Source organism: Typopeltis vanoorti, chromosome 14 (assembly GCF_054136105.1).
Source record: "Typopeltis vanoorti isolate ZY-2024b chromosome 14, IOZ_Tvanoo_1.0, whole genome shotgun sequence".
NCBI classification, from domain to species: Eukaryota; Metazoa; Arthropoda; class Arachnida; order Uropygi; family Thelyphonidae; genus Typopeltis; species Typopeltis vanoorti.
In genome coordinates, this window is record NC_143562.1 from 88,653,325 (window position 1) to 88,677,198 (window position 23,874).

Sequence of the window (23,874 nt, forward strand, 5' to 3'; positions counted from 1 at the left end):
TCACTTCAAAACTTCAAGATAAAACTCACCATTGACTGTTTGGCCAGGCGGAACGAATTGTTTGTGGATAATACCCTTGGAATCATAGAAATAAATCAAACTTGTTACTTTTGACTTCTCCAAGAGACTTTTTTTCGGATGCCCCTCTTCTGGTGCCCTCCACTCAGCACTCTGGCGCTTTGTTTCAGGCTCATACTCAAAAAACCACATTTTGTCACCACTAACGATTGTTTCAAGGAAGTTTGAGTCCTTACAAGGACTCAAACTTCAAGCAAGACCTCATTAAAACTGCAAGCGGTTTTAATGAGGTCCTTGCAGTGTTCAATTCGATAGATTTTTTGGATGTTGTTGGTCACCTTGTGGAGAACAAATCGCGAATTCAATTTACAAAGGCCCAAACTCTTGGTCAAAATGTTGTGCACAGTTGATTTTGGAATCCCCAATTCATCTTCAATCAATCTCACAGATGATTTTGGGTTTTCTTTGATGAAATCACGCAGTTTTTGGATGTTAACTTCGCTCAGTCCAGTTTTTGGACGGCCAGTCTTTTCATCGTCCTCAAGCGTCTCACCACCACTTTGAAATCGCTTAAACCACATGTAAACTTGAGTATGGGATAAGCATTCATCACTGTATGCTTTTTGAAGCATTTGATGTGTTTCAGTAAAACTTTTACCAAGTTTAACACAAAAGTCAATTGCAGCTCTCTGTTTGAAACTAATTTTCTGACTGTTCGTCAAAACACACTGTCACTCTTGGCGCTATAACTCGGCTTCTAATGAAACAAATGTCATAAACAGTTGACACAACACTAATGAAGGTTGCCGCTTTCAACAACAAAAAGATACAACAGATGGCGCCACTAGTTTCTTCAATTTTTGAAAAGTTCAGTTTCTTTTTGAACAGAGGGTGTATATATATATATATATATATATATATATAGAAATTATATAGATATATAATTTCTTGGCATCTGTAATTTATAGTATAACCATGTGAAAAAAAATTTTCAGCATCTATCTCTAATCCAGAGTATTTTAGTAATAAGGCATGACACCTTTTGACTACTTGTATATGGAAACATGACTTCTGCATTTACTCAAACAAAGAGCCAAAGGCTTCACTTCAGCAACAGAAAATTACAAAAGTGAAGTGGATATTAGATCCAGCATTATTTCAAAGCTGAACGTAGAAACTATGAAAGCTTCAGAAGTTGACCAGAGAATTGCAGGAATATATATTCCTCGGCATTCCCGAGTTGCCCTAGTAACTAATAACACGACCACCCTAGCACTCATATGTTCGTCTTTTATTAGTTCATTTTGATATGGTTTTCAAATTTAAGGAAGAGAACCAACCAGTTTGAAACAGCTGTCAGGCCAGTGAAACCTTATCAAAATGGACTAATAAAAGGTGAACATATGGGAGCTTGGGCAGCAGTCGTGTTCTTTTAAGTAGTCTCTACTAAGACAGCTCAGGTATGCTGAGGAATGTATTCTCACAAGTACTCTGATCAACTTACAAAACTTTCATAGTTTCTACATTTGGCTTTGAAATAATGCTGGATCTAATATCCCGTTCATGTGACTTCTGCATTACTCCAACCTTGGTATCACTTCTGGGTCTGGCTCCTACTGATGAGACCCTAATAAAGTTTGAAACTGGTCTGGGTAGTGGGCCTTCCCATAATGCATAACATTCTACTTGTCCATAAGGATGGATAAGTATTTTGCATTATGACCAACTGATGTGAAGTCACTAGCCTCTATATACAAGTAGCTCAGTTGTGAAGTTACTTCACATGCAAACTTTGTTTTGCTTACACTCGGACAAAGGATGAAACTATGAATATAAATTTCTTGGCATCTTTAATTTATTTTTCTCTATATTCTTTAAGATGTAACAAAATTTTCTTTTGTTACCTATTTGTTCTTTATGAAAGTAACAGAATGTTTCTGGGATTAAGAAAGCTTAGAAATAGTGAAAAGCATACCACAAAATGAATCAACTTGCATAAACTGATGACAAGGATAGATGTCTGTAGTAATCACTTTGAAAAATTATAAAATTATTAGTTGAAGTTTTGTAAATCCCCCTTCTTTTTTTTTTTTTTTTTATGTTGCTCCCAGCCATGAAAAGATATTTATAAACCAATAGTACATTTTTGTACTGTGGTTGGTTAAGAATTTTTTTTTTATCAATTATATAAATATATATTATTTTATATTTTTAATTTTTTTTTTACATAGTCCAGAAACTCTGCTCTAGAGACCAAACATGGAACTTTTTTCAAATCACTTCAGGCCTCTAATAAGCAGGGCATTAGTATCACACTAGGCAATGAAATTCATTTTCCACCTAAAGGCAATCACAAACATTCATGCCTACAGTGGGATTCAAACTTGCAGCCTGTTGATTAAAGAGTGGGTATGCTAATCACTTGGCCAACCATCTGCAAAAGACTGTAAATCTATTATTATAGAGTTAGCACTGGATGGTATAAGGATTAGATGATCTGGTTTTTCCCCTCCATCAGAGACTAAAAGTATTTTTTCCAACCATTTCAAGTTTCCAACAGAAGTGCGAGAGTGTCTCGGATTAAAAAATGAAGAACTAATATAACATAACAGTCAGAAAATATTAAGTAATGTAATCAGCAGTATATATACCAATCTTCAGGGAGAAAAAAAAAATAGGAACAGCAAATACTGAAAGATTGTAGGTTTATATGATATGTGACCTAAAACGCGGAAATATTACAGCATAAAAGTTTCACAATGAATACATGAATTCTGAATGTTGAAGAGCTCTCCTTATATCTGCCAATAACAGTAACTGGTAAAGATCAAATTTTTATGTTACATCAAGAAATCACAGGAATATAATATGTAATAATAAACATGTATTTAAACTTTCTACATCTTGAAAACGCATATTATAATGTCGTGAACAGTTCAGAGATATTAAATCTGTATGGTACAAATGGAACTATATATAATGAGATACACAGTGTCTAGTTGATGATATTATTAGAAATTACATGAGGAGAAAATATCCTGTTGTTAGCCTATGGGGCTAAAGTGCCAAGGACAACAGTTAATAAAAGCGATGTAGATATCATCACAGGAAAATCTAAACAGATTAGTAGTTTGGGCAAAAGATAACAGTTACTAATTAAACATTATTATTATTTATATAGATAGTACTTCATGGAGTCAAAAGATTCATCATAGAAGACCCACTCTATTAACATTAACACAATACTTATTATACATCCCCTTAAACCTATTCGCTGCTGGGGTGCTCACAACCACCTCTGCCAATTCCACTCATTTACCACTCTTCAGTAAAGAACCTAGTTTGCACACACCCTTACTAACCACACTCTTAGACAATTTCCAAGTGTGACTCCTTGTTTCCCCCTACTTCCCATGTATTGAAAAATTTCTTCTCTGCTAATCTTATAGAATCCCTTTAGTAACTTATAAGTTTCAATCATATCCCTTCTCCTCTGTCTGTCAGCTAAACTCTACAACCCTCAATCTATCCTCATAGGGAATATTCCACAGACCTGTCACCAGCTTGGTCACTCATCTCTGAACACTCTCTCCATCACCTCCTGATCCTCAAGAAATGCAGGTGACCAAATCTGTGCACAATAGTCAACATGTAGCCAAATCATAGACTTATAAAGAGTGATAATAACCTCCCTAACTTTACCCTAACTTTGTATGGGAGAGAACAACAGATAGATCTTGGAAGTTGGGTAAGTATTTAGTTAGTATGCATGCAAGAACTAAATTTTTTGCTTGAAGAGTAATGAATGGGCAGATCGACTACCAAAAGGTAGTCATGAGTGTTCTGCTGAGTTTAAAGATAGGTATGATAAGAAATGTGTGAATAAGGCTTAGATGTTGACCTTCTATAATAACTCTTTAGAACTATGTTGAGATGATTATATGATTATGTAGATCAGGGATTTTCATCCTATGGTATGCATACCACTGGTGGTACATGAGCCATTTCTGGGTGGTATGAAAACAGATTTGCTTACTGGTACATCTAATATCTTGAATTACATATAGTGGTACACCACTGGAAAAGGTTGAGAACCCCTGATGTAGATGATGATTGTGTGTAATAATAGCAAAGTGTTTTAAACTGGCAATTGGAACTGAAAGGGTATGATATTAAACTGGGTGTGGTAGACAAGGATGTATGCTATTTCTCTTGCTATTATATACACAAACTACATTAAGGAAAGTGGAATTAACATCTGATATTCACAGGAGACATTAAGCTTTACTCTGTATAGATGGCATAATCCTTTTAAGTAAATATGCAAGTTCTCAAGAGTCTTCAGCCCAAATTAATTGTCATGACCTTTAAATTAGATATGAAAATCAGCAAATAAAAAGAAAAATTATGAAAACAGGAAGGAAAAGAGAAAGCATTAACTGCATTATCAGTAGTAGATTATACACTTCCACAATTCAGCTATTTTCAGTAAAATGACAAATTAAATAAAGAAACAGATCAATTAAGAGAATAAGTAAAACTAATATAGCGGGAAACAAAATGAATAGCTATTTAATATGAATACGAGAGAGAAACCAGTTAAAATAAAAGACTAAGTTTGCAGTATATAAATAAAACAGTATTCAAATCAATTTTAAAATATGGTTCAGAGAGTTGGATTAGAAATAACACAGTTCAAACAAAAACAGTATACTAAAATTATGAGAACTCTGAAGACAATAAGCAGTGAACAGATGGTATCAATGGCCAGATCATAACAAATGAACTTGGACATCATTAATACTCAAGAATATCTATTCTAAGATAGAATAGTCATTTAAACAAAATGGAAATGAAAACTTAGCAAAACAAGAATACCATATTTGAAGCATCAAGATTAAATAATAAATGGCAGGAAAAAATACCCAGAAACACAAGATTAATCTCTCTACTGGCTGTGGTGGATGAAATAGTGAGACCAAATTGCACTTCTTATCCATTTTATTCAATGTGTTACAGAATCGTATCCAGATTTTGCTGAACGTCTATAGACGTCATGGCCAGTTAGGGTGTTAAGATAAGTTGGTTGATGCTGTTTGAAGTGTTTTAGAAGAATGAAATATTATAACTGATCAAATCAGAGACCTGACAAAAAATAACCATTCAAAACTGAAATTTCATTTGGTGAAAAGTATGTGATTTCAGCCTAACCTAAGTAGGTGATTTTAATCTATATGTGCTGAATACAAAAAATTACTTTGACACTGTTCCATGACATAGAGCTTGCTTAAGAAAATGTCTTTTAATGCAGAAGTTAGTAGCATTAAGTTAAAATGAATTCATTTAAAGTTGACACTTTCTAGTTCATACACGTGCAAGGATTATGTCACCACATCAAGCGAAGTGTACATAATACTATTAACTATCCAATAAGATAGCTTCTTTCATATGTAATAATCACACTGCTATGAAGACTGAGATCAACCAGATGAGGGTACTAGATAGTGCTAAAATATTGATACAGCATTAGAATCATAATATCTGGTACATCCCTTTATACACCAAAAATCATGTATGATGATCAGAATATAAGCACTGACCTGGAAAATAACAAAATATATAGATATTTCAATTAGGAAAGATTACATGCTGAATTAACAGCTAGAAATTATGATAAACTCAATAGAATACTATGTTCATTCCAATGGTATCAGTTACTGAATGGGAAGTCATTTCAAGGCCTTGTAAAGGCCTTGATATGACCTCACTTGGACTATGTAAGGTCTGGTCTTCATGAAGATACAGTGGAGAGAGTGTGCAAAGAGGATATCAATAAATAATTATGGAATACTGATTATGAAGACAGACAAAATTTGTGCCTGCAGACCCTAGCAAATAGGAGAAAGAGAGGTGACATAACTGAGACTTAAATTTCTGCAAGTCATACAGGATACTAGATGGACTTTTTCATTTTATGAAGGATCAGGAGAAAGCACCCATGGAAACTGAGAATGAATGCAGTCAAGACAGGAGTGAGAGCTAGATTTTTCTCTTATAGAATAGTGTGTACAATGGAATGCCTTTGGAGGTAGTGAGTGCAGGCATGAATGAATTCAAGAAAAGGTAAGACAGCTGGTGTAGAGGGTAGATAATATGTAGCCTCCATCAACAAGTCCCCGACGTCCTGGGGATCTCTCTCTCTCTTAATAATGATGCTAATATCAGCAGTGCATGAAAACCTTTAAAAAGATGCTTAAATGATGGTCTGCATGTCTCCCTAGAATTCAAAGAACAAATAAGATGGGAATAAAATAGATATGCAACCTTATTAAGCAGTGGATCCATAAGAAGAAGGAATGTGGAAGGAATAGCATGAAAATAATGATGAAAGATAAGAAATATATAAAGAGTGGCTAGAAAAGTTACAAGTATTGTAAGAAAAACAAAGTTGGAGAATGGATAGAAATTGGATGTGTAGGTTAAAGTCAACCCAAAAGAACTTCATCATTAATATGCTGTAAGTAAAAAAAAAGAATTGAATGTGGAAGAATAACATTAATTAATGCAAACAGTAGTGTGTTGTGCAGAACAGATTGCATTTGCTTTAACATCCTTATGTCAGAATCAGATGCAATCGTTCAAATAATGAATGCTCACTTTACTAAGCTTTCTCAATCTGATGTAAAGAATATGGTACATAGTGCTACCGCTACACTGGATGAAGAGATAGCAATGCAGAAGAGAGAAGTTCTAGAACTGTTACATAACCTGCACAAAATTGTCCCTATTGCACAAAAATTTAGCAATAGGGACAGATGAGATATCAGCATGTATATTAAATGAATGTTCAACAAAACTTGATTGTATAATTTGAGTTTAAGCTCAGAAAACATTCTACAGGAAAAGAAAGAATGTATGATAGTCCCATTGTATAATGGTGGCAAAAACTGATGTGTCTAACCATTGAATTATCAGTATTTCTGGTGTACCGGTGAACATTTTAGATAGGGTGGTAAGAACTTGCATACAAAAATGGGTCAACAAATAAGCTATACATTACTCAGTTTCCATGGATGGTCTCTGGTTCTCCAGAGACCATTCATGGAAACTGAGTTCTCCCACCACCACACCTCTTCCGAAAAATTTCTCCTGAATTAATCTTGTAAAAATCCCTCAGTAATTTATATGTCTCAATCATATCTCCCCTTTTCTGCCTATCAACTAGTTTCTGTAACCCACAAATCTTCAACCTGTTCTAATAAGGTTCATTCCATAGACCTGCCTATCATCTTGGTCACTTGCCTCTGTATCCTCTCCGCCTCTTTCTCATCACCAAGAAACCCTGGTAAAGACCCTGCCAAGATGGGGTCTTATCAAGGCTCGACAAAGAGGAACAATAACCTGCTTGTCAAAGTATTCTTGGAATACTTTGACCAAGTGATCTCATGTCCTGCTTTAGTCACTTTTGCTATGTGCCCTCTAAATTACTTCCCTATCCACTAACACTCCCATGTCTGCCTTTGTCAATTTCCTGGAGTACAGTTCCACCAATGTGTGGTATACAGCTCGTAATCTTTTCACTCCAAAATTTTCACCTTACACTTTGCCACATTAAACTGACATCCATTCTCCTTTGCCCAGTCTGTCAATGTTTTGCAGGATGATTTGTTAATCGAAATCATCCTGCAAAAATTTTTACATCATCTGTATTAACTATTGCTCTATCCAACTTTGCATCATCAGCAGATGACTGAACAGTTCCTCTCAGATCCTTTCCTGCATTGTTAATGAACAAATTAAACAGTAGCAGTCCAAGAACAGAACCCTCCAGCACGCCAACTGTATATTTTGTTCACCATCAACCACCCTCCTATCCATCTCACCAATCCTATATCCATTCCCATGTGCCAGTTTACTGATTAGAATTCCATGTGGTATCCTGTGAAAAGTTTTAGCAAAGTCCAGCAGTATCATTGTAAATCCATTAACCTTTATGCAACTCAGCTGTCACTGTATTATAAAATGTGAGCAAGTTACTGAGGGTATGAACCTACCTACAAATATTGCTCCCCCCCCCTCATCAAATACACTATCTCTTTCCATCTATCCATTCCTGGATTTCGCTCTTGACCAACTTTGCCAGTACTTTGACAACAACTCCTGATATGCTGATTGGTCGGTAATTTGTTACATCAGTCTTGGAGTCTCCTTTATGCAATGAAACTATTTTCCCCTCTTTCCACCCCTTGGAACTAACCCAGAGCTGAGACTTAGATTAAACAATATGGTCAATGGCACTGACAATTCCCTCGACACTTCACATAAAACTCGACCCTGGTATACAATCCAATCCCACAGCTGTATCCACATTAAGGTTCTGTAATATGCTATGCACCTCCATTTCATTTACCTCAATTCCCTAATAAGCCTTGGCTCTGTCATTCCTGCAATATCACCACCTGGATGATATACTCTTGCAAAGTGTTCACTTAGTAATTCTATTTTGACTGATTCAGTTACCTCCCTACCATTGGCATTCCTTAAAATCATTCTGCAATAAACATTCTTTCTTTTATTTGTAGCATATTGAAAGAACTGTTTGGGATTCTCTTTAGCCTGCATTGCTAACTTCCTTTCATAATCTGCCTTTGCCTTTCTTACCACACTAGTTACCCTTCTGGCCTGTGCCTTGTACTGTTCATGTGCCTGCAGGTCACATTTCTCTTTAAATTCCCTCCACAATTTCTTTCTTTCTTTTTTTTTTTTTTTTCCAGCTCAAGTTTGATGATGATATTTATCCATTTAACTCCCACTTGATTTACTCTCCTGACTCTAGGTATGCAGTCTGCCATTACCTCCTTCAAACACTCCTTTACCACTTCCCATGTACTACCAACATCCAGTCCTTGCAGTTTTACATACCATGGCACCAATCCAAGCAATCTCCTAAGCTTGTCATACTTACCAGCCCTGTAATTCCACACATTTAGCCACTTCCCAGGTCAAGACCATATGATCACTCTCACCAACTGGTGGCAACATGGTCATATTCATTATAGACAAATTCTCAGATGAAATTACTAGATCGAGCACTCTCGAACCCCTAGTATATTCCATTACATGCTGTCTCAGGTAATTACCTTTAGTAACTGCATAAAATCCATTTCCTTCCACCCATGTGTCCTCTCCTCCTTCCAATCTATGTTCCCATAGTTGAAATTCCCCATAATAATTACTTGTCCTCCACTTACTGAGTATTTACTGATGCATACTATCTCCATCATCTTTTTCATCCTCTGGTCTATAGCAGCATCCAACTGTATATTTTGTTCTGCTGGCCTCAATCTAGCCTCAAATGTGCTATTTCCACTAGCCTGCAGTTGAACTTCTACTCTCTTTGGTTGCTGTTCATTGGCTATCGCCAATAACACTCCTTCCCCCCATTCTTTTCCCTCTATCCTCCTTGAACACACTATACCTTTCACATTCTATCACACTAGCTATATCATCTTCTGTTAGCCATGTCTCACTAATGCTAATAATCTTTGGCCAGGATGAGCCAAACAATGCCAAAAATTCCTCCTGTTTGTTCCGAATGCTCCTGGCATTAGCGTACATAAAGTGTAAAAGCTCCTTTGGCCTACTGCTATCCTGACGCTTTATACTAACTATCCCATTCTGGTGTGTCACCAGTGGTACTAACTTAGGCATATTATATACATTCTTACACTCAACTGCCTCACTGAAGTCGGCATATTCACTCAACAGCTTTCCCCTCCCCTAAAAGCTCTAGTTTCTCTGATTCTGTACATCCACTTTCACCTCATTCAAGAACACTTTTTCCAGTCTCCAAACCCATTCAGATACAAACCATCCTTCTTGTATGAGTTCTTTTGCCCATCAAAGTCGCTCCACACCACTCCTCCTGAATAACATATGCATCAAGTAATTTGCTATTATGGCCCTCTTTCTCAGCTCTACTCTGTCATACTGCTGCAAAGCTCATTATCTTAACTCTATCACTCTTTTCTTTTGCTATTTCCAGTAATTCTTTCATGTCCTCTCTCTCTCTCTCTCATGCCATGCTTATCTACTTTTAAATCATTCATTCCAGCCACTAGATCATTTCTTTCACCCTACCATTTTTGTGCTCTATAGCCTCACTAATATCATTAATTTTTGCACCAGGAAAGCAGGATTTTGTCAAACTCTCATCATGATCATATGATTGAATCTCTGTACAACACTTGCTCCTTGATTTTTCTTTCTTGATCAAGTCCTCAATTCTTTTATCTCACACTTCTTTCTTTCTGTTATCAGTTGATCCACTCACCAGACATTTTTGCATTCGCTCCAGCTCCTGCTTTGCCCTATGTATCACTCCATGTAACCAAGCTATCTCCCTCATTGCAGCTAACTCTTCATTCTTTACATCAGTCATATCTTCTTTTGTTCAACACTTTTAGTCTCCCTGTCAATCATGTCACATTTAATCTCACTCTCAATGCTATCTGGCATTACATCATGCCAGATAGCATTGAGATTAGATAGAATTCAATTGTATTCTGAGTTTTATCCACTACTTCAATCTTGGGACCTGACACACACTTTTGATCCTCGCTCCCATAGCATTTTCAGCACACTTTCTCACCACTATCACTTTCAAACCAAATTCCAGATCCTTCAGTAATGCATACATTTCACAGATATTACACTGCACAAAGTTCCTTTGATTAAATTCTTTAAACAATAATGACTTGGACGCTGTTGTTCGCTTTGCATCAATGTCATGTGCCACGCTACGTAACTTACCATGCAAAAAACTAAATTAACAATATTTAAAACAAAAATTTTAACCTAAACTAATTAACTTCCCAATACAGTCTAATTCTAACAATATTTTTAACTGGTAATGCTATTTTTTTAAAACTAAACAACTTAGCTTTTGGAGATCTCCAAACACAGTCCTACCACTGTATGCCACCTGACAGGAAATGCAACATATATTAGTTGCATAGGAACATTCACAGGAGTTTAATGAAGAAAATTATATGAGCAAGAGTGGAAGGAGGGGGTAAATAGTTAGGAAAAGTTAGGCATTTTAGCTATGTATCTTCAATAAAAATGAATTAGTGATCAGCTAGTTTGCAAACCAAAGCATAATCTGCTTGTTATTACAGGAGGTGCCTGGTTATTTTTAGAGTTATGCTGAACGAAGGTAATGCATTTTTTTTAATCTATGTAAGTTCCCCCCCCACCTCATTCTTAATTTTTACATCTTATCCCTTTCTACCTGTTCAGTGTGACAATTTTGTGGATGCTCTTTTATAACAATGGCATATATATTTTGTGTAATTTGATTCCTCAAGATGAACTACAGAATGAATTCCTCAAGAAACTCGAGATATTTCTGGTAAACGCTAGTTGACAGAGTACCTGAGGCTGTGCAAGTAAGAACCAGTGTTGTCAACCAGTGTTTACCAAAAATCTACCTTTACTAGCAGATACATTCATCAAAAGTCTGCTCATCACACCTCTCAAAAAATTAGTATTATCAAGTCATTAAGAATAACAAGAACTTCTATCAAAACTGAATTAAATGGTTACAACTCTCATCAAATCCAACAGGTAATTGACTCCCATGTTCTAGCACCTAAGGATTTTTCAGCAGACAGCAGGGTTCCAATCCTATTTCTGGTATCTCTGAACCCATTGGTAAAATTTTGAAGAAGTATCACCTAAATTCCACATTTTCCAATCAACAAAATTTCTCGCCTGTCACCATCTACAAAAGACAAACTGTTGCCTTTATCTTTAGTTGGTGTTTACCAGATCCCTTGTGAATGTAATTTGATATACTTCAGGCAGACAGGCTGTTCTGTGGAAAAAAGAATTAATGAACATCAGTACTATGAATATGTGAAACCTCAAAAGTCTGATCTTACACAGCATAATAGTGACATTAAACATAGTAGCCTGTGGGATGAAGCTCATCTTCTTCATAGAAGCAGTTTTAAATATGAAAGCCTGAGGTCCTTTTACATTGGCCAAACTTAAATCCTAATGATTGTCTCTCTCACCCAAAAGTTTGGGAGATTCTCATTTTATGTAAACATTAAAAATAGTTTTAACATTTGGAATGTGGCAACAGTTTTTAATTGCTAAACCAACTGTTGTATATACCTTGTATTCTTTGTTCTTTGATTTGCTTGTTGTTTCTACATACTGATGATGTACTGTTATTTTCAGTATGAAATATTTGTACTTTCATTAAAGTTTATTACTGTGGTTACTGCATAATTTTGTTGTTTTATAGTGATGCCACAGGTGCCTTAAAAGATTCCACTTATCTGTTCACACTTCCAATCTTTTAAGATTACAATACTAAAGAAATTAGTTCAGCCAAATAATTGACTCTTCAGCCAACCTTTACTTTAATAAAGAAAGAAATGTCTTAATATTTGAACCTTAATATTTTATTAATATATTAAATAACAAAGGCCCTAAAAGCCAGAATCCTGAGATATTCAGCTCATGAATACGATTCTTAGAAGATTTTCCTTGAAAACATAACTTCTTGCTATCTATGTCAAGCAATTTTTTCCTGCATCACTCAATGATCCTTTCTACCTATTTGATACATTTTAATCATATAACCAATTATTAATAGTATATTAATATCCCTCCACTAGTCAATTTTATTATATATGTCCAAAATTTTGGGATACTAAAACAATTGATGTGAAGTCAGCCTCTATATACAATTAGCCTAGTCGTGAAGATACTTCATATGCAAACTTTGTATGCTTATGCTTGGATAAAGGATTAAACGAGTCAAATAACTGCCAATATAACACTGTTCCTTGTAAAATATAACTCATCTGTCAAACCCATTTCTGTATATGAGCTTACCAACTTTTCTAAAATCTTCACCACCATCCAGAGATAGGTTGGTAATCAGAAACATTGGTTTTTGCACCTTCCTCTTGCAAGACTATCATGCATTCTTTCCATTCCTGTGGGATCTTTCTTGAGCTAAAATTCAAATTATACAACCAAGTCAAGAGCCTCACCATTTCAGCTAAATATTCCTTTAACATATGTACTGATATCTCATCTGCCCCTATTACTGAATTTTTGTCCAGGTTATGCAACAACTCTTGAACCTCATTCTCATGCATCTCTCTCTCTCTTCATCAAATGTACTGATAACACTATGCTCTGTGTTGCATATGCCAACATGTTAAATCTTAGAGAAGGAGCACTTATTATTTGAACAATTAAAACCAGCTTCAGACATAAGCATACCATCTGCATTCAGCAAAGTCATTTTTCCACTTTCATTTTTTTTTAATATGAATCCCATGTACAAAAGGTTGTAAGCCTATAGTGCATTAGTACTATGAATGGACTAAAGCTCCCCCCCCCCCTTTTCAACTTTTACAGAGGTGCCGTGGGATCAGAACTGAAGTAGATAAGAAGGTTATATCCGATATATAACTTCTGCACTGATTTAACCTTGGGTCTGAGTCCTGTTGATGAGACCTCAATACAGGTTGAAACTAGAATAGGTAATGACTCTTCCCATAATGTTTTTGCATTATGGGATACGAAGGCAACTGATATGAAGTCAACAGCCTCTATATACATGTGGACTAGTTGAGAAGTTACATCATACTATGCTTGAGTATGGAATTAAAAGACAAATAAAAAACACTTTTTATTTCCCAAAAGGGAATAAGGCAAGAGCCATTTAACCTTAAAGAGCTTTTGAAAACTAGCAGGGCGCTAATCTCCACCCTTAGTCAATTACAGAATAACTGGCTTAAGAGTATTAGTGATTTTAATTGGAATATCTGGGGAGGAGAGTACAGCAAACAAATGTTGCCATCTTGTGGTCTCTAACTCTAACACTATATATTGTTGTTTGAATGGGATGACCCAGGCTTCTGAGAGGGGGAAAAAACCTAATTGCATGTGTCAGAGTTTAACTTGGGAACTAGCAGAAGAAAGGTTCAGTAAAAGTGCCTCTAGTCAGCAACTAGAATTGAACTTGGAACAGTGTTTCTTATGGTTGCCTAGCAATATGGATGTAAATAATTTCTGCAGGGCTACACAGGCCTGTTATATAATTTCTTGTCTAGTACAATTAAAACACATTGTAACCAAGCGTCAATACTTTCCATGACATGTCAAAAGATGAGTGGTGATGGCTTGGAGAGATCAGACATGGGTTGAGAGTGGTAGAATCCATACCGATCACTGATTAACTGTGAAAAATCCAGATATGAGGATGTTGGCTGTTGATGATTATAACACTAATAAGATCTATTCTATAATTCTCCACTTTATGCAATAAAACCATCCTCTTGCAAGTTTTTATCACAAGGGTATACCCAATATCAGCAATTCAGTAAGATGATTAAATAGTGGAATTTCTGAACATACAAAGGAGATATATCATTCTTATCTCCAACCTTATCAAATGGCAGATAACTTAGGATATTCCTCTTCCTTATTACACTATAATAAGGAAAAGGAATCTTTCTTCTCAAGCATTATTTTTCTTTTCTAATTGACTAGTGTTCATGTATAGATTAGCAAAATACACAATTCTTCTACAAGTCCAACTTGATCATTCAAAATTAATCCTAAGGAGCTGGTTCTTCTCAATTTGTTTCTTATCTTTATCCCTTTTCATACATCTATAAAAGCTTTTCATATTAATTATAGCTAGCTATAATTCACATTTTGCTTTACAATCTTTAACAATTTGTTAACACTTATCACTTATATCTATACTATTTCCATAGCTTTTTTTTTCTTATAACATATTTTTTTGAATACTTGATTATTTCTGAAGTTTCTCATTATTCCTCAGATTTATTATGAATTTTAGTTCTATAGATATACTTAGACAGTAAAGTGTGAACAATATCCTATATCTTCTGAATTCAATTAATTAATGTCATCTAGTCAATATTTTTTAACTCTTGCATCACACCCTCAGAATCAGCTCTCTTGAAATTCCTCCTGTAATACTTCCAATAATTATCTCTTGCCAATATATTATGTAATATTGATACAATGATCAATATTACATAAAGACCTTGGAATGTGAAATAGAACTAGCAGAGGAACTGCAGAAATATTGAAGTGAAGAAGCCAACTACAAATCGCAAAATTCTAAATAATAACTATAATATATTATATTTTAACAGCAGTGATCAGGAAAAGAAAAGGAAAATATATATGTGTTTAATGTATTCAACACTAAGCACAGATATATTTCTTGAATGGCAGACAGTTGCATGCAAAGCAGTGATAGAAAATTTCAAAATAGGAAATTGGACAATGACACTTAATCATGCTTATGGTCCCACAGGAGGTTTTAGTAAGGAAAAAAATAAAGTAATTTTTACAGAAGAAAAGAAAAAACTGTTTTTTTTTTTTTTTTGAGAACTAAACAAGCAGGAATTGTTTTGAAAAATATGCAGACAAGAACAAACCAATATAAAAGTGGGATAATGGGTTATTTTTTTCAATTGAAACTTTTTTATATCTTTTTTCTATACTTCGTTATTTTCTGGTAGGACAGCATAATTAAAAGTAATCAAATAAGGAGGTAAAAGTTTTAACTTATTTTTGCTGAGATAAATTTGACTGAATGGTACATGATTTTTTGAAATTCAAACAAAAAAAAAACTATTTACCTTTAGGTGTTGGCAAAGGAAGTACTAAATGACGTGACCATGCAGGAGGACTTGCAACATCTATGATATCAAGAAATCCACATATAGTTATATCACCATTCATCTCTGACTTTATCCATTCAAAATCATGGGCTTTATTATAAGTTTCAGGAGGTGGTGAAAGTGAAATACGAGATACAAGATTTCCACAACGAAGTGTGCCCTGGAAGGGTTTATAGTATATATCTGCTACTTTTTGAAACATTTGCTGTACTGTTTTGAAACTTAACGATCCATCAGGAATAAACACTTGTCCTCCGCCACCATTTAAATCTATAAGTTTCTGATATAAAGAAAGGGATGCTTGAAGGCTTGGATCATTTGGACTGTTAACACAAATAACATGCACTTTGGATGGAAATGGTAGTGGTAATGGAAAAGATGAATCATCAGAATCCTTATTTCGGAGGTGTCTCTCAATAGAAGACTTCAAAGAGGTTGGGCCAATACCAGAACTTCCATCAGTTACCAACAAAACCTAACAAAAAAATTTGTAGTTATAACAAAACACACAAAAAATACCATAAATGAATGTGTAAGTTATTTGCAAGCTTCTACAGTTTATTTTTTGGCACATCCACAGTACGATGTTCATTTATTCATATAGACTAGTTTTGTAATATCTGTTGCCATCTTCCTCAGAATAAAGATTACATAAATTACACAATTTAAAGAGGCTAAATATACAGAGCATTACTACATCATTCAAAAGATAAAAACATTACAGATAGCTTATGATAAAACTACAATTAGATCATATGTACAATGTAAAAAAGTGAGCAGCTTTATAGATCTGGCTAATATATTATCTTTTACATCACATCTCTGCTAAGAGAGCAAACTAGGGTTTCTAATCTAATGTCTCTTACCTTTTTGTGGAGGAGGAGGGGGGGGAGCATCCAATTAGTAGATATCCACCAAATACAAAAGGATGAAATAAAATAAATAATATATCTGCAAATTTACATATTATAAAAATTTGGCAATAAGGTCACAGGGATTTTATTTTTATTTTTTTTTTTAAAGTTAATAAAACATGATCTTCCTTTAACAAAACCCATGCTGACAACCATAGAGAATACTGCTGATAAAACTTATCATCCCATTTCTCTATCCAAGTTCTCGGCAATCTCTCTCTCTCTCTCTCTCTCTCTCTCTAGTACCTTCACCACAACTCCAGATATACAGATTGGCCTATAATTTTTAGCCAAAGGCTGTGTGGAACAATTTTACCTTCTTTCCACTCTGTTGGAACCTGTGCTGTTGTAAGACTCTCTTATTAAACAGGCATGCCAATTCTCTGGAACATTTCCTTAAGACACATGTGGCAATATGTCATCAAATCCAATCGTCCCTTATTGATATCAAGTTTATTTATGTCCTCATATACCTCCTGCTCACTCACAATTAAGCCATCCTCTCCTATGTCCTGTATACTTCAGTTTCTCATGATTTCACCCTGATGAGGATAAAACACCCTTATAAACTGATCACTGAATACTTAACAATGCCTTCTATAGCAGTTACCATTCTACTGGTTTTCATCAGTTAATATAGTCTTACCATAATTATTCTTCCTTCTACTTGCCACATCTAGAAGAACTCTAGAAAACTTTCTTCATCTGATTTGTTAATTTCTGTTCATACTGCATTTTTTTTTTGTCCTTACTGAATCATTCTCCTGGCTTGCTCTTTATACTCTCCACATAACTGATTATTACCATTATTCATCTTGTACTGCCTCCAAAGCACCTTCTTTTTTCAGATTTCATGCTTGATCCTCTCATTCATCCATTTTACACCTACCTTATTCAGCCTTTTGACCTTTGGAATACATTCACACACTGATGCTATAGCATGGAGCAAGTTCCTCCTCATTCCATGCTAGCTCCATAGATCTCCACAAACAGCAACAGCTTAAAGGAAACAATGCACAAACTGGCATGGAAAAATGAACAACAAATTTTGAGGTACATGAAATGTTAGGAGTATAAATGAAAAAGAAACAGAATTACTTAAGGAAATTAAGAAAAAAAAAAGATAAAAACCAAATAGCTGGCTACAACAAACAAACAAAAAAAAAAAATGGCAAGGATATTATTATTATACGGGCACCTCCATGGAGTCCGAAAACTCATCGTGGGAGACTCCAACTATCCACATAATCTACCATACCTCCCTTGAACCTATTGACAGACAAAGCACTCAACTGATTCTGGCAGCCCATTCCATTCATTCACAAATTTCCAAGCAAAAAATCTAGTCCTCGCACCCCCTACTAACCACACATTCCAGGGATGATCGCTTGTTCTGGCCCTCTAGCCAAGTGTTGAAACATTTTATTACTATTATTATTATTACGGGTATCTCCATGGAGTCAGTAGGACTCCATGGAGTCCTACTGACTCCATGGAGTTTGCATGGAGTCAGTAGGAGCATAGTTTGGGTCTCCACGGGAGACCCAAACTAGCAAAACAATATCTGTCATATCTCTTCTTGAATTCATTTACAGACAAAGAGCTCACAACTAAGTCAGGCAATGCATTCCACTCATTCACCACCCTCCAGGCAAAAAACCTTGTTCTGACACCCTTGTTAACCACACTCTTCTTTAATTTCCAGGGATGACTTCTTGTTCTTCCATCACTATCACACAGCTGAAACATTTCCCCTGCATCAATCCTATAAAAACCTTTCAGTAATTTTAATGTTTCTATCATATCCCCTCTTCTCCACCTATCAACCAACCCCTGCAATCCACAAGCTCTCAATCTATCAATGTAGGGAGCATTTTTTACATCACTCACCAACTTAGTCACTCTTCTCTGAACCCTCTCCATTGCCTCCTCATCTCCAAGGAATCCAGGTGACCAGACCTGAGCACAGTAATCCAAATGTGAAAGCATCAACACTTTATAAAGGGGAATAATAGCCTCTTTATCTCTGGATGGCAGTGTGTTCCTCAACAACCAAGTAATCCTATGTGCAATCTTGGACACCTTAGCAATGTGTCCTCTGAACTTCATCTCCCTAGCCTCATCAATCTCTTGGAGTACTGTTCCATCAATGTAGTACACAGCTGGTAATCTTTTAATCCCAAAATGCATGACTTTACACTTTTCCACATTGAACTGACATCCATTATCTTTTGCCCATTCTACCAGCTTATTTAAATCATCCTGCAAACTTTCAACATCAGCATGATTTTTTATTGTGCTACCCAACTTTGCATCATCAGCAAACAACTGAATATCTCCCTGTAAGCCATTTCCTATATCATTTATATACAAATTAAACAACAATGGCCCAAGCACAGAGCCCTGAGGCACACCACTGGTCACCTGCCTCATTCTGGACTCGGCTCCTCCATACAGCACTTTCTGGTATCTCTCCCTGAGCCATTCTCCTATCCATATCACCAATTTAGTATCCATTCCCATCTGCTCCAATTTGCGTAACAGTGTTCCATAGGGTATCCTGTCAAAAGCCTTAGCAAAATCCAGAAGTACCACTGTGTAGCCAGTTCCTTTGTCCAACTCAGATGTCATTCTATTATGAAAAGTTAATAGATTGCTAAGGCAGGATCTACCTTTAAAAACCATGTTAGCCTCTATAGAGTATCATATCCTGAATTTTGTCTTTAATCAACTTTTCCAACACTTTTACCACTACTCCTGAGATGGTGATTGGTCTGTAATTAACTACCGCAGGTTTAGAGCCACCCTTATGCAAAGGAACCACTTTGCCTAACTTCCACTCCCTAGGGACCATACCAGAGTTCAAACTTAAATTAAATATCCAAGTAAGAGGGGTTGACAATTCATTTGCACATTCACGCAACACCCAAGCTGATATTCTATCTAAGCCTACAGCAATGTTTGCATTTAAATTTTGCAATATATTAAATACCTCTTGATTTCTTAGCTTCAATTCTCACATTAGTTATTGCTACAGGTACAGAGATATCCTCACTTGGGTGATAGACTTTTGAAAAGTGATCACTCAGTAACTCAACTATTACATCTGATTTTGCCACCTCAATACCATCAGCACCCACTAAAGCTATCCTTCCGAAGTCATTGCCAACAGTGTAAGACTGGATATAGCTTGTGTCCTCTCCAAAGCAAGACCACCAAAAACCAACATATCCAACAAGGAATATAAAGCTCTACAGGAAATGAGGAATAATAAAGAATTAGTTATCACCAAAGCAGATAAGGGAAATGCAACTGTAGTACTTAACCAAAAGGACTACACGGGTAAGCTTAATGCTCTTCTGTTAGATCAGGCTACTTACCTCCCTATCGAATACAATTCCACCAACTCACAAATTAGAAAACTTCACAGGCTCCTTAAGAAAGTCACTTCTTGGCCTGTAGAAGTTACCAACAGATTAAAGCCGTTTAACTCTATACCCCCCCCCCCCCGTATTTAAGGACTCCCAAAAATACATAAAGAAAATGTGCCATTATGTCCCATAGTGGATGACATTGATTCCCCCACATACAAATTAGCTAAACATTTGGCCAAAGAGCTCACACACCATCACACATAAAAAAACTCAGCCCACTTCAAAGCCAGCATAGAAAACCTTACACTCCAACATACTGACACAATGGTCAGCTTTGATGTCTCCTCCTTATTCACAAATGTCCCACTCAAGGAAACTTTAGAGCTAATCCAAGCTAAATTTTCTCCCGATATCTCAGCCCTATTTCAGTTCACAATGATCTCAGGCTATTTCGTTTGGCAGGGAAAATTCTACAAACAAATAGAGGGGACAGCCATGGGTTCACCACTCTCCCCACCCTTGGCCAATTTTTTTATGGAGACCTTTGAAGAAAAAAGCCTTAGCCTCAGCCCTACAAAAACCAACCATATGGCTTCGCTACATTGATGATGTGTTCACTATTTGGCCATATGGCTCTGAAACACTCCTTTCCTTCTTAACACACTTAAACAACCAACACTCCAGAATCAAGTTCACCCTGGAAAAAGAGGAAAACAACAGCCTCCCTTTCCTAGACATACTAGTCACCTGCCAGCCTGATGGAACCTTGGTTTTCTCAGTTTATAGAAAACCCACCCATACAGGCAGATACATTCACCAACAATCCCCCCCCCCCCAATAATATGGAGTGGCGAAAACCCTATACAACAGGGCTAAACTAATGTTCTAACGACATGGCCCTAAACTGAACTAAATCACATCCTCAACACTTTCTCAGCCAATGGCTATTCCCCCCCCCCAAAAAAAATCCAAAAAATATTAAAACCTACAAACCACAGCCCCCCCCCACACACACACAACAAGGACTACTCTAAATCCATCACCATTCCCTACATCCCAGGCACCTAGGAAAAAATTACCAAAATCTTAAAAAAACATGACTTGACCTCCTGTTACAGGCCTTACAAAAAATTGGAATCCCTTATCTGCTCCACTAAAGACCAACCACTTCCCACAGACTTACCTGGTGTATACCAGGTCCCTTGCAGTTGTAAACTGTAAACTTACTTTGGCCAAACAGGCAGGACAGCGAATATCAGAATTTCTGAACACAAGGATTACATCCGTTTTCACAAGTACAGCCATTCTGGTCTTGCAGACCATGCTCTGGATACACGCCACAGAATACGGTGGAAGAAAGCTACAGTAATACACCGTAGCAAATACAAATTTGAAAGACTATTTATGGAATCACCCTCAGCCCTTTGGTAAGAATATAGAAAATAAATATCAGAAAGTGACAAAATGTTCTGGAGGCTATTGAAGAAGCTAAGAAATGGAGGAAAGAGTACTGTAAAAGGAATCAAAGATGATAAACGTGACATGAAAACTGAAGATAACGATATCCTCGATGTCTGGAGTAATTACTCAGAAAGACTGTTAAACAAACCAAGCAGTAACAGAATTGTACTAGAAAATTTTCAAGAAGAATGCAAAGAGGATTACATATCGATACTTGAGGTAGAAAAAGCCATCAAAAACTTGAAATGCGGAAAGGAGCTGGAGTAGATTGTATTCAACCAGAAATGCTTAAATATGGAGGCATAAAATTTTAGCCGTAGCCGTAGCAGAGGGCCTGGTCAGAAGGTCCAATTCCAGATGACTGGAGTAGCTCTCATAGTACCCATCTATAAAAAAGGGAATAAAGATGAATATAAGAATTATAGAGGAATTACTCTACTAAGTATTCCAAGTAAGATTTATGCAAGCATACTTGAAAAGAGATTGAAAAAGATTTTGGAAGATTAACTTGGAGAAGAACAAGCTGGGTTCAGGCCAAACAGAGGTTGTTAAGATCAGATTTCATTTTAAGACAAATAGTTGAGAAATCATGGGAATATGACAAGGATCTGTTTTGTAGATCTGGAAATGGCATTTGATAAGGTGCATAGGGAAAAGCTTTTCAAACACTACAATTATATGGGGTAAATGGAACATTGTATACAGAGCAAAACATGATGTATATTTAAGTTGTAAGTCAGCAATTAGAACTGAAGGAAATACAGGAAGATAGATGGTTGATGTAAAATCAGGGGTAAGACAGGGATGCACATCATCTCCAGTGTAAGTCTGTAAAAAATTATCTCCAGTGTAAAAAAAAAGTTTCACCAGGTGAAATCTTCCTAATTAACTCCCGATGTAACTTACATCACTAGAAAGTATACTTCCCAGATCTACTGAGTATTCACAACTCTTCCAAGATTTTTCCACTGAGTCTAATACCATTAACATTTACTCTATGATTTTAAAACCTGCTCTCACTCTTCCTGCTATTAATATGTAACTCATAGTCCTGTGCCACATTGTTCCCTTTGTCGTTTCTTCTGAATGTGTGCACAAATCCCTACATCACACAATGTTCAATAATGAAAATAAAGCACTTCCTTGTCACAGTTCATTATTAAGTGTAAACCACTCTGAATTACCAAATTTAGTCTTTACACACCTCTTATATTTAACATATGCACATAAAATTTTTGCTCAAGTCTATTTCTTCTTTTTTTATGCTGACACTTTTCTAAACTTTCCCAGACTTTTTTCCATCGAACCCAATCCAAACCTTTTTTTTTTTTTCAAATCAAGAATAGGCTTTTGCCAAATTCCCAATGTCTTTTCATCATTTCCCTTACAGCAAAAATCAAATCAACAGTTGATAACCATTTTCTAAAACCAAATTGACTTCTTTAAACCCCCCCTCTATTTTAATCTCTTCTCTTGTTGCAGTTATCCTTTCATAAATATTTGCACAGTGATACAATAATGTTATTCCTCTATAGTTACTACACTCCATTCTTGAGCCTCCTTTATATATATATACTGGAACAATAATTCCCTTGGTCCAATCATTAGGTATCAATTCTTTCTCCAGATCAGTCTAAAGATGTCGCATAACCATTTCAATCCTGTACTATCAAAAGTTCTGATCAATTCAACAGAAAGATCATCTCTCACACAGGATTTTCCACTCTTCATTACAGTTTCTTCAACCTCTACCAGACTTATTTACTTATTATCTCTCTCATTACTGTATTTATTCCAGTTTATGTCACTACAGCTTTCATTTTTGTTTAACAGATCTCTAAACCGATACTGCCACATTATCCTAATCTCTTCCAATAGTCACAATGTTTCCATCTTCATAAATAGATATTTAACTCCTAATTATGTCACGTGTTTAGATTTAGGTATTAGATGTTTAATGGAATGAAAACAGCACAAGGAATAAATTAAACAACAGTTTAATGCCGTGTATATTTCATGTCTGTCACACAGATATCTTCGAGGTTCAATATAAAATTAAAACAAATGTATAAGACTGCAGTTTACTAAGGTCCATTTGACTTTGTGAAGTAAAGTGGAACTTAGTAAACTAAAATTCAGAGTCCTAGTTAGGTGCATCCTCTATGGGCACTAGTAGGAAGTATAAGTTGTAACTCAGGATGCCTAAGAATGAATGACTGTTTCATAAATTTTGGGGAGTTTTTACTCCTCAAAATTAATTTACTCACATTTGAACACAGCAATAAAACATTTTCTTCCATAAATAATGGAAGCATTAAAATGTATAATTCATTCCTTGTGCTATTTTCATTC

The 23,874-nt window shown here is 35.8% G+C and overlaps 1 protein-coding gene across 2 annotated transcripts in view; it reads right to left on the minus strand.

Moving 5' to 3' along the window:
- The window catches only part of IntS14 (integrator complex subunit 14), an 87,484-nt gene that overhangs the window by 41,036 nt on the left and 22,574 nt on the right, over positions 1-23,874 (minus strand). For both annotated transcript variants that reach the window (XM_090403791.1, XM_090403792.1), the window contains exon 4: positions 15,732-16,248. In XM_090403791.1, the coding sequence (XP_090259917.1) occupies positions 15,732-16,248 (517 nt within the window). The remainder of the gene's footprint in view (positions 1-15,731; positions 16,249-23,874) is intronic.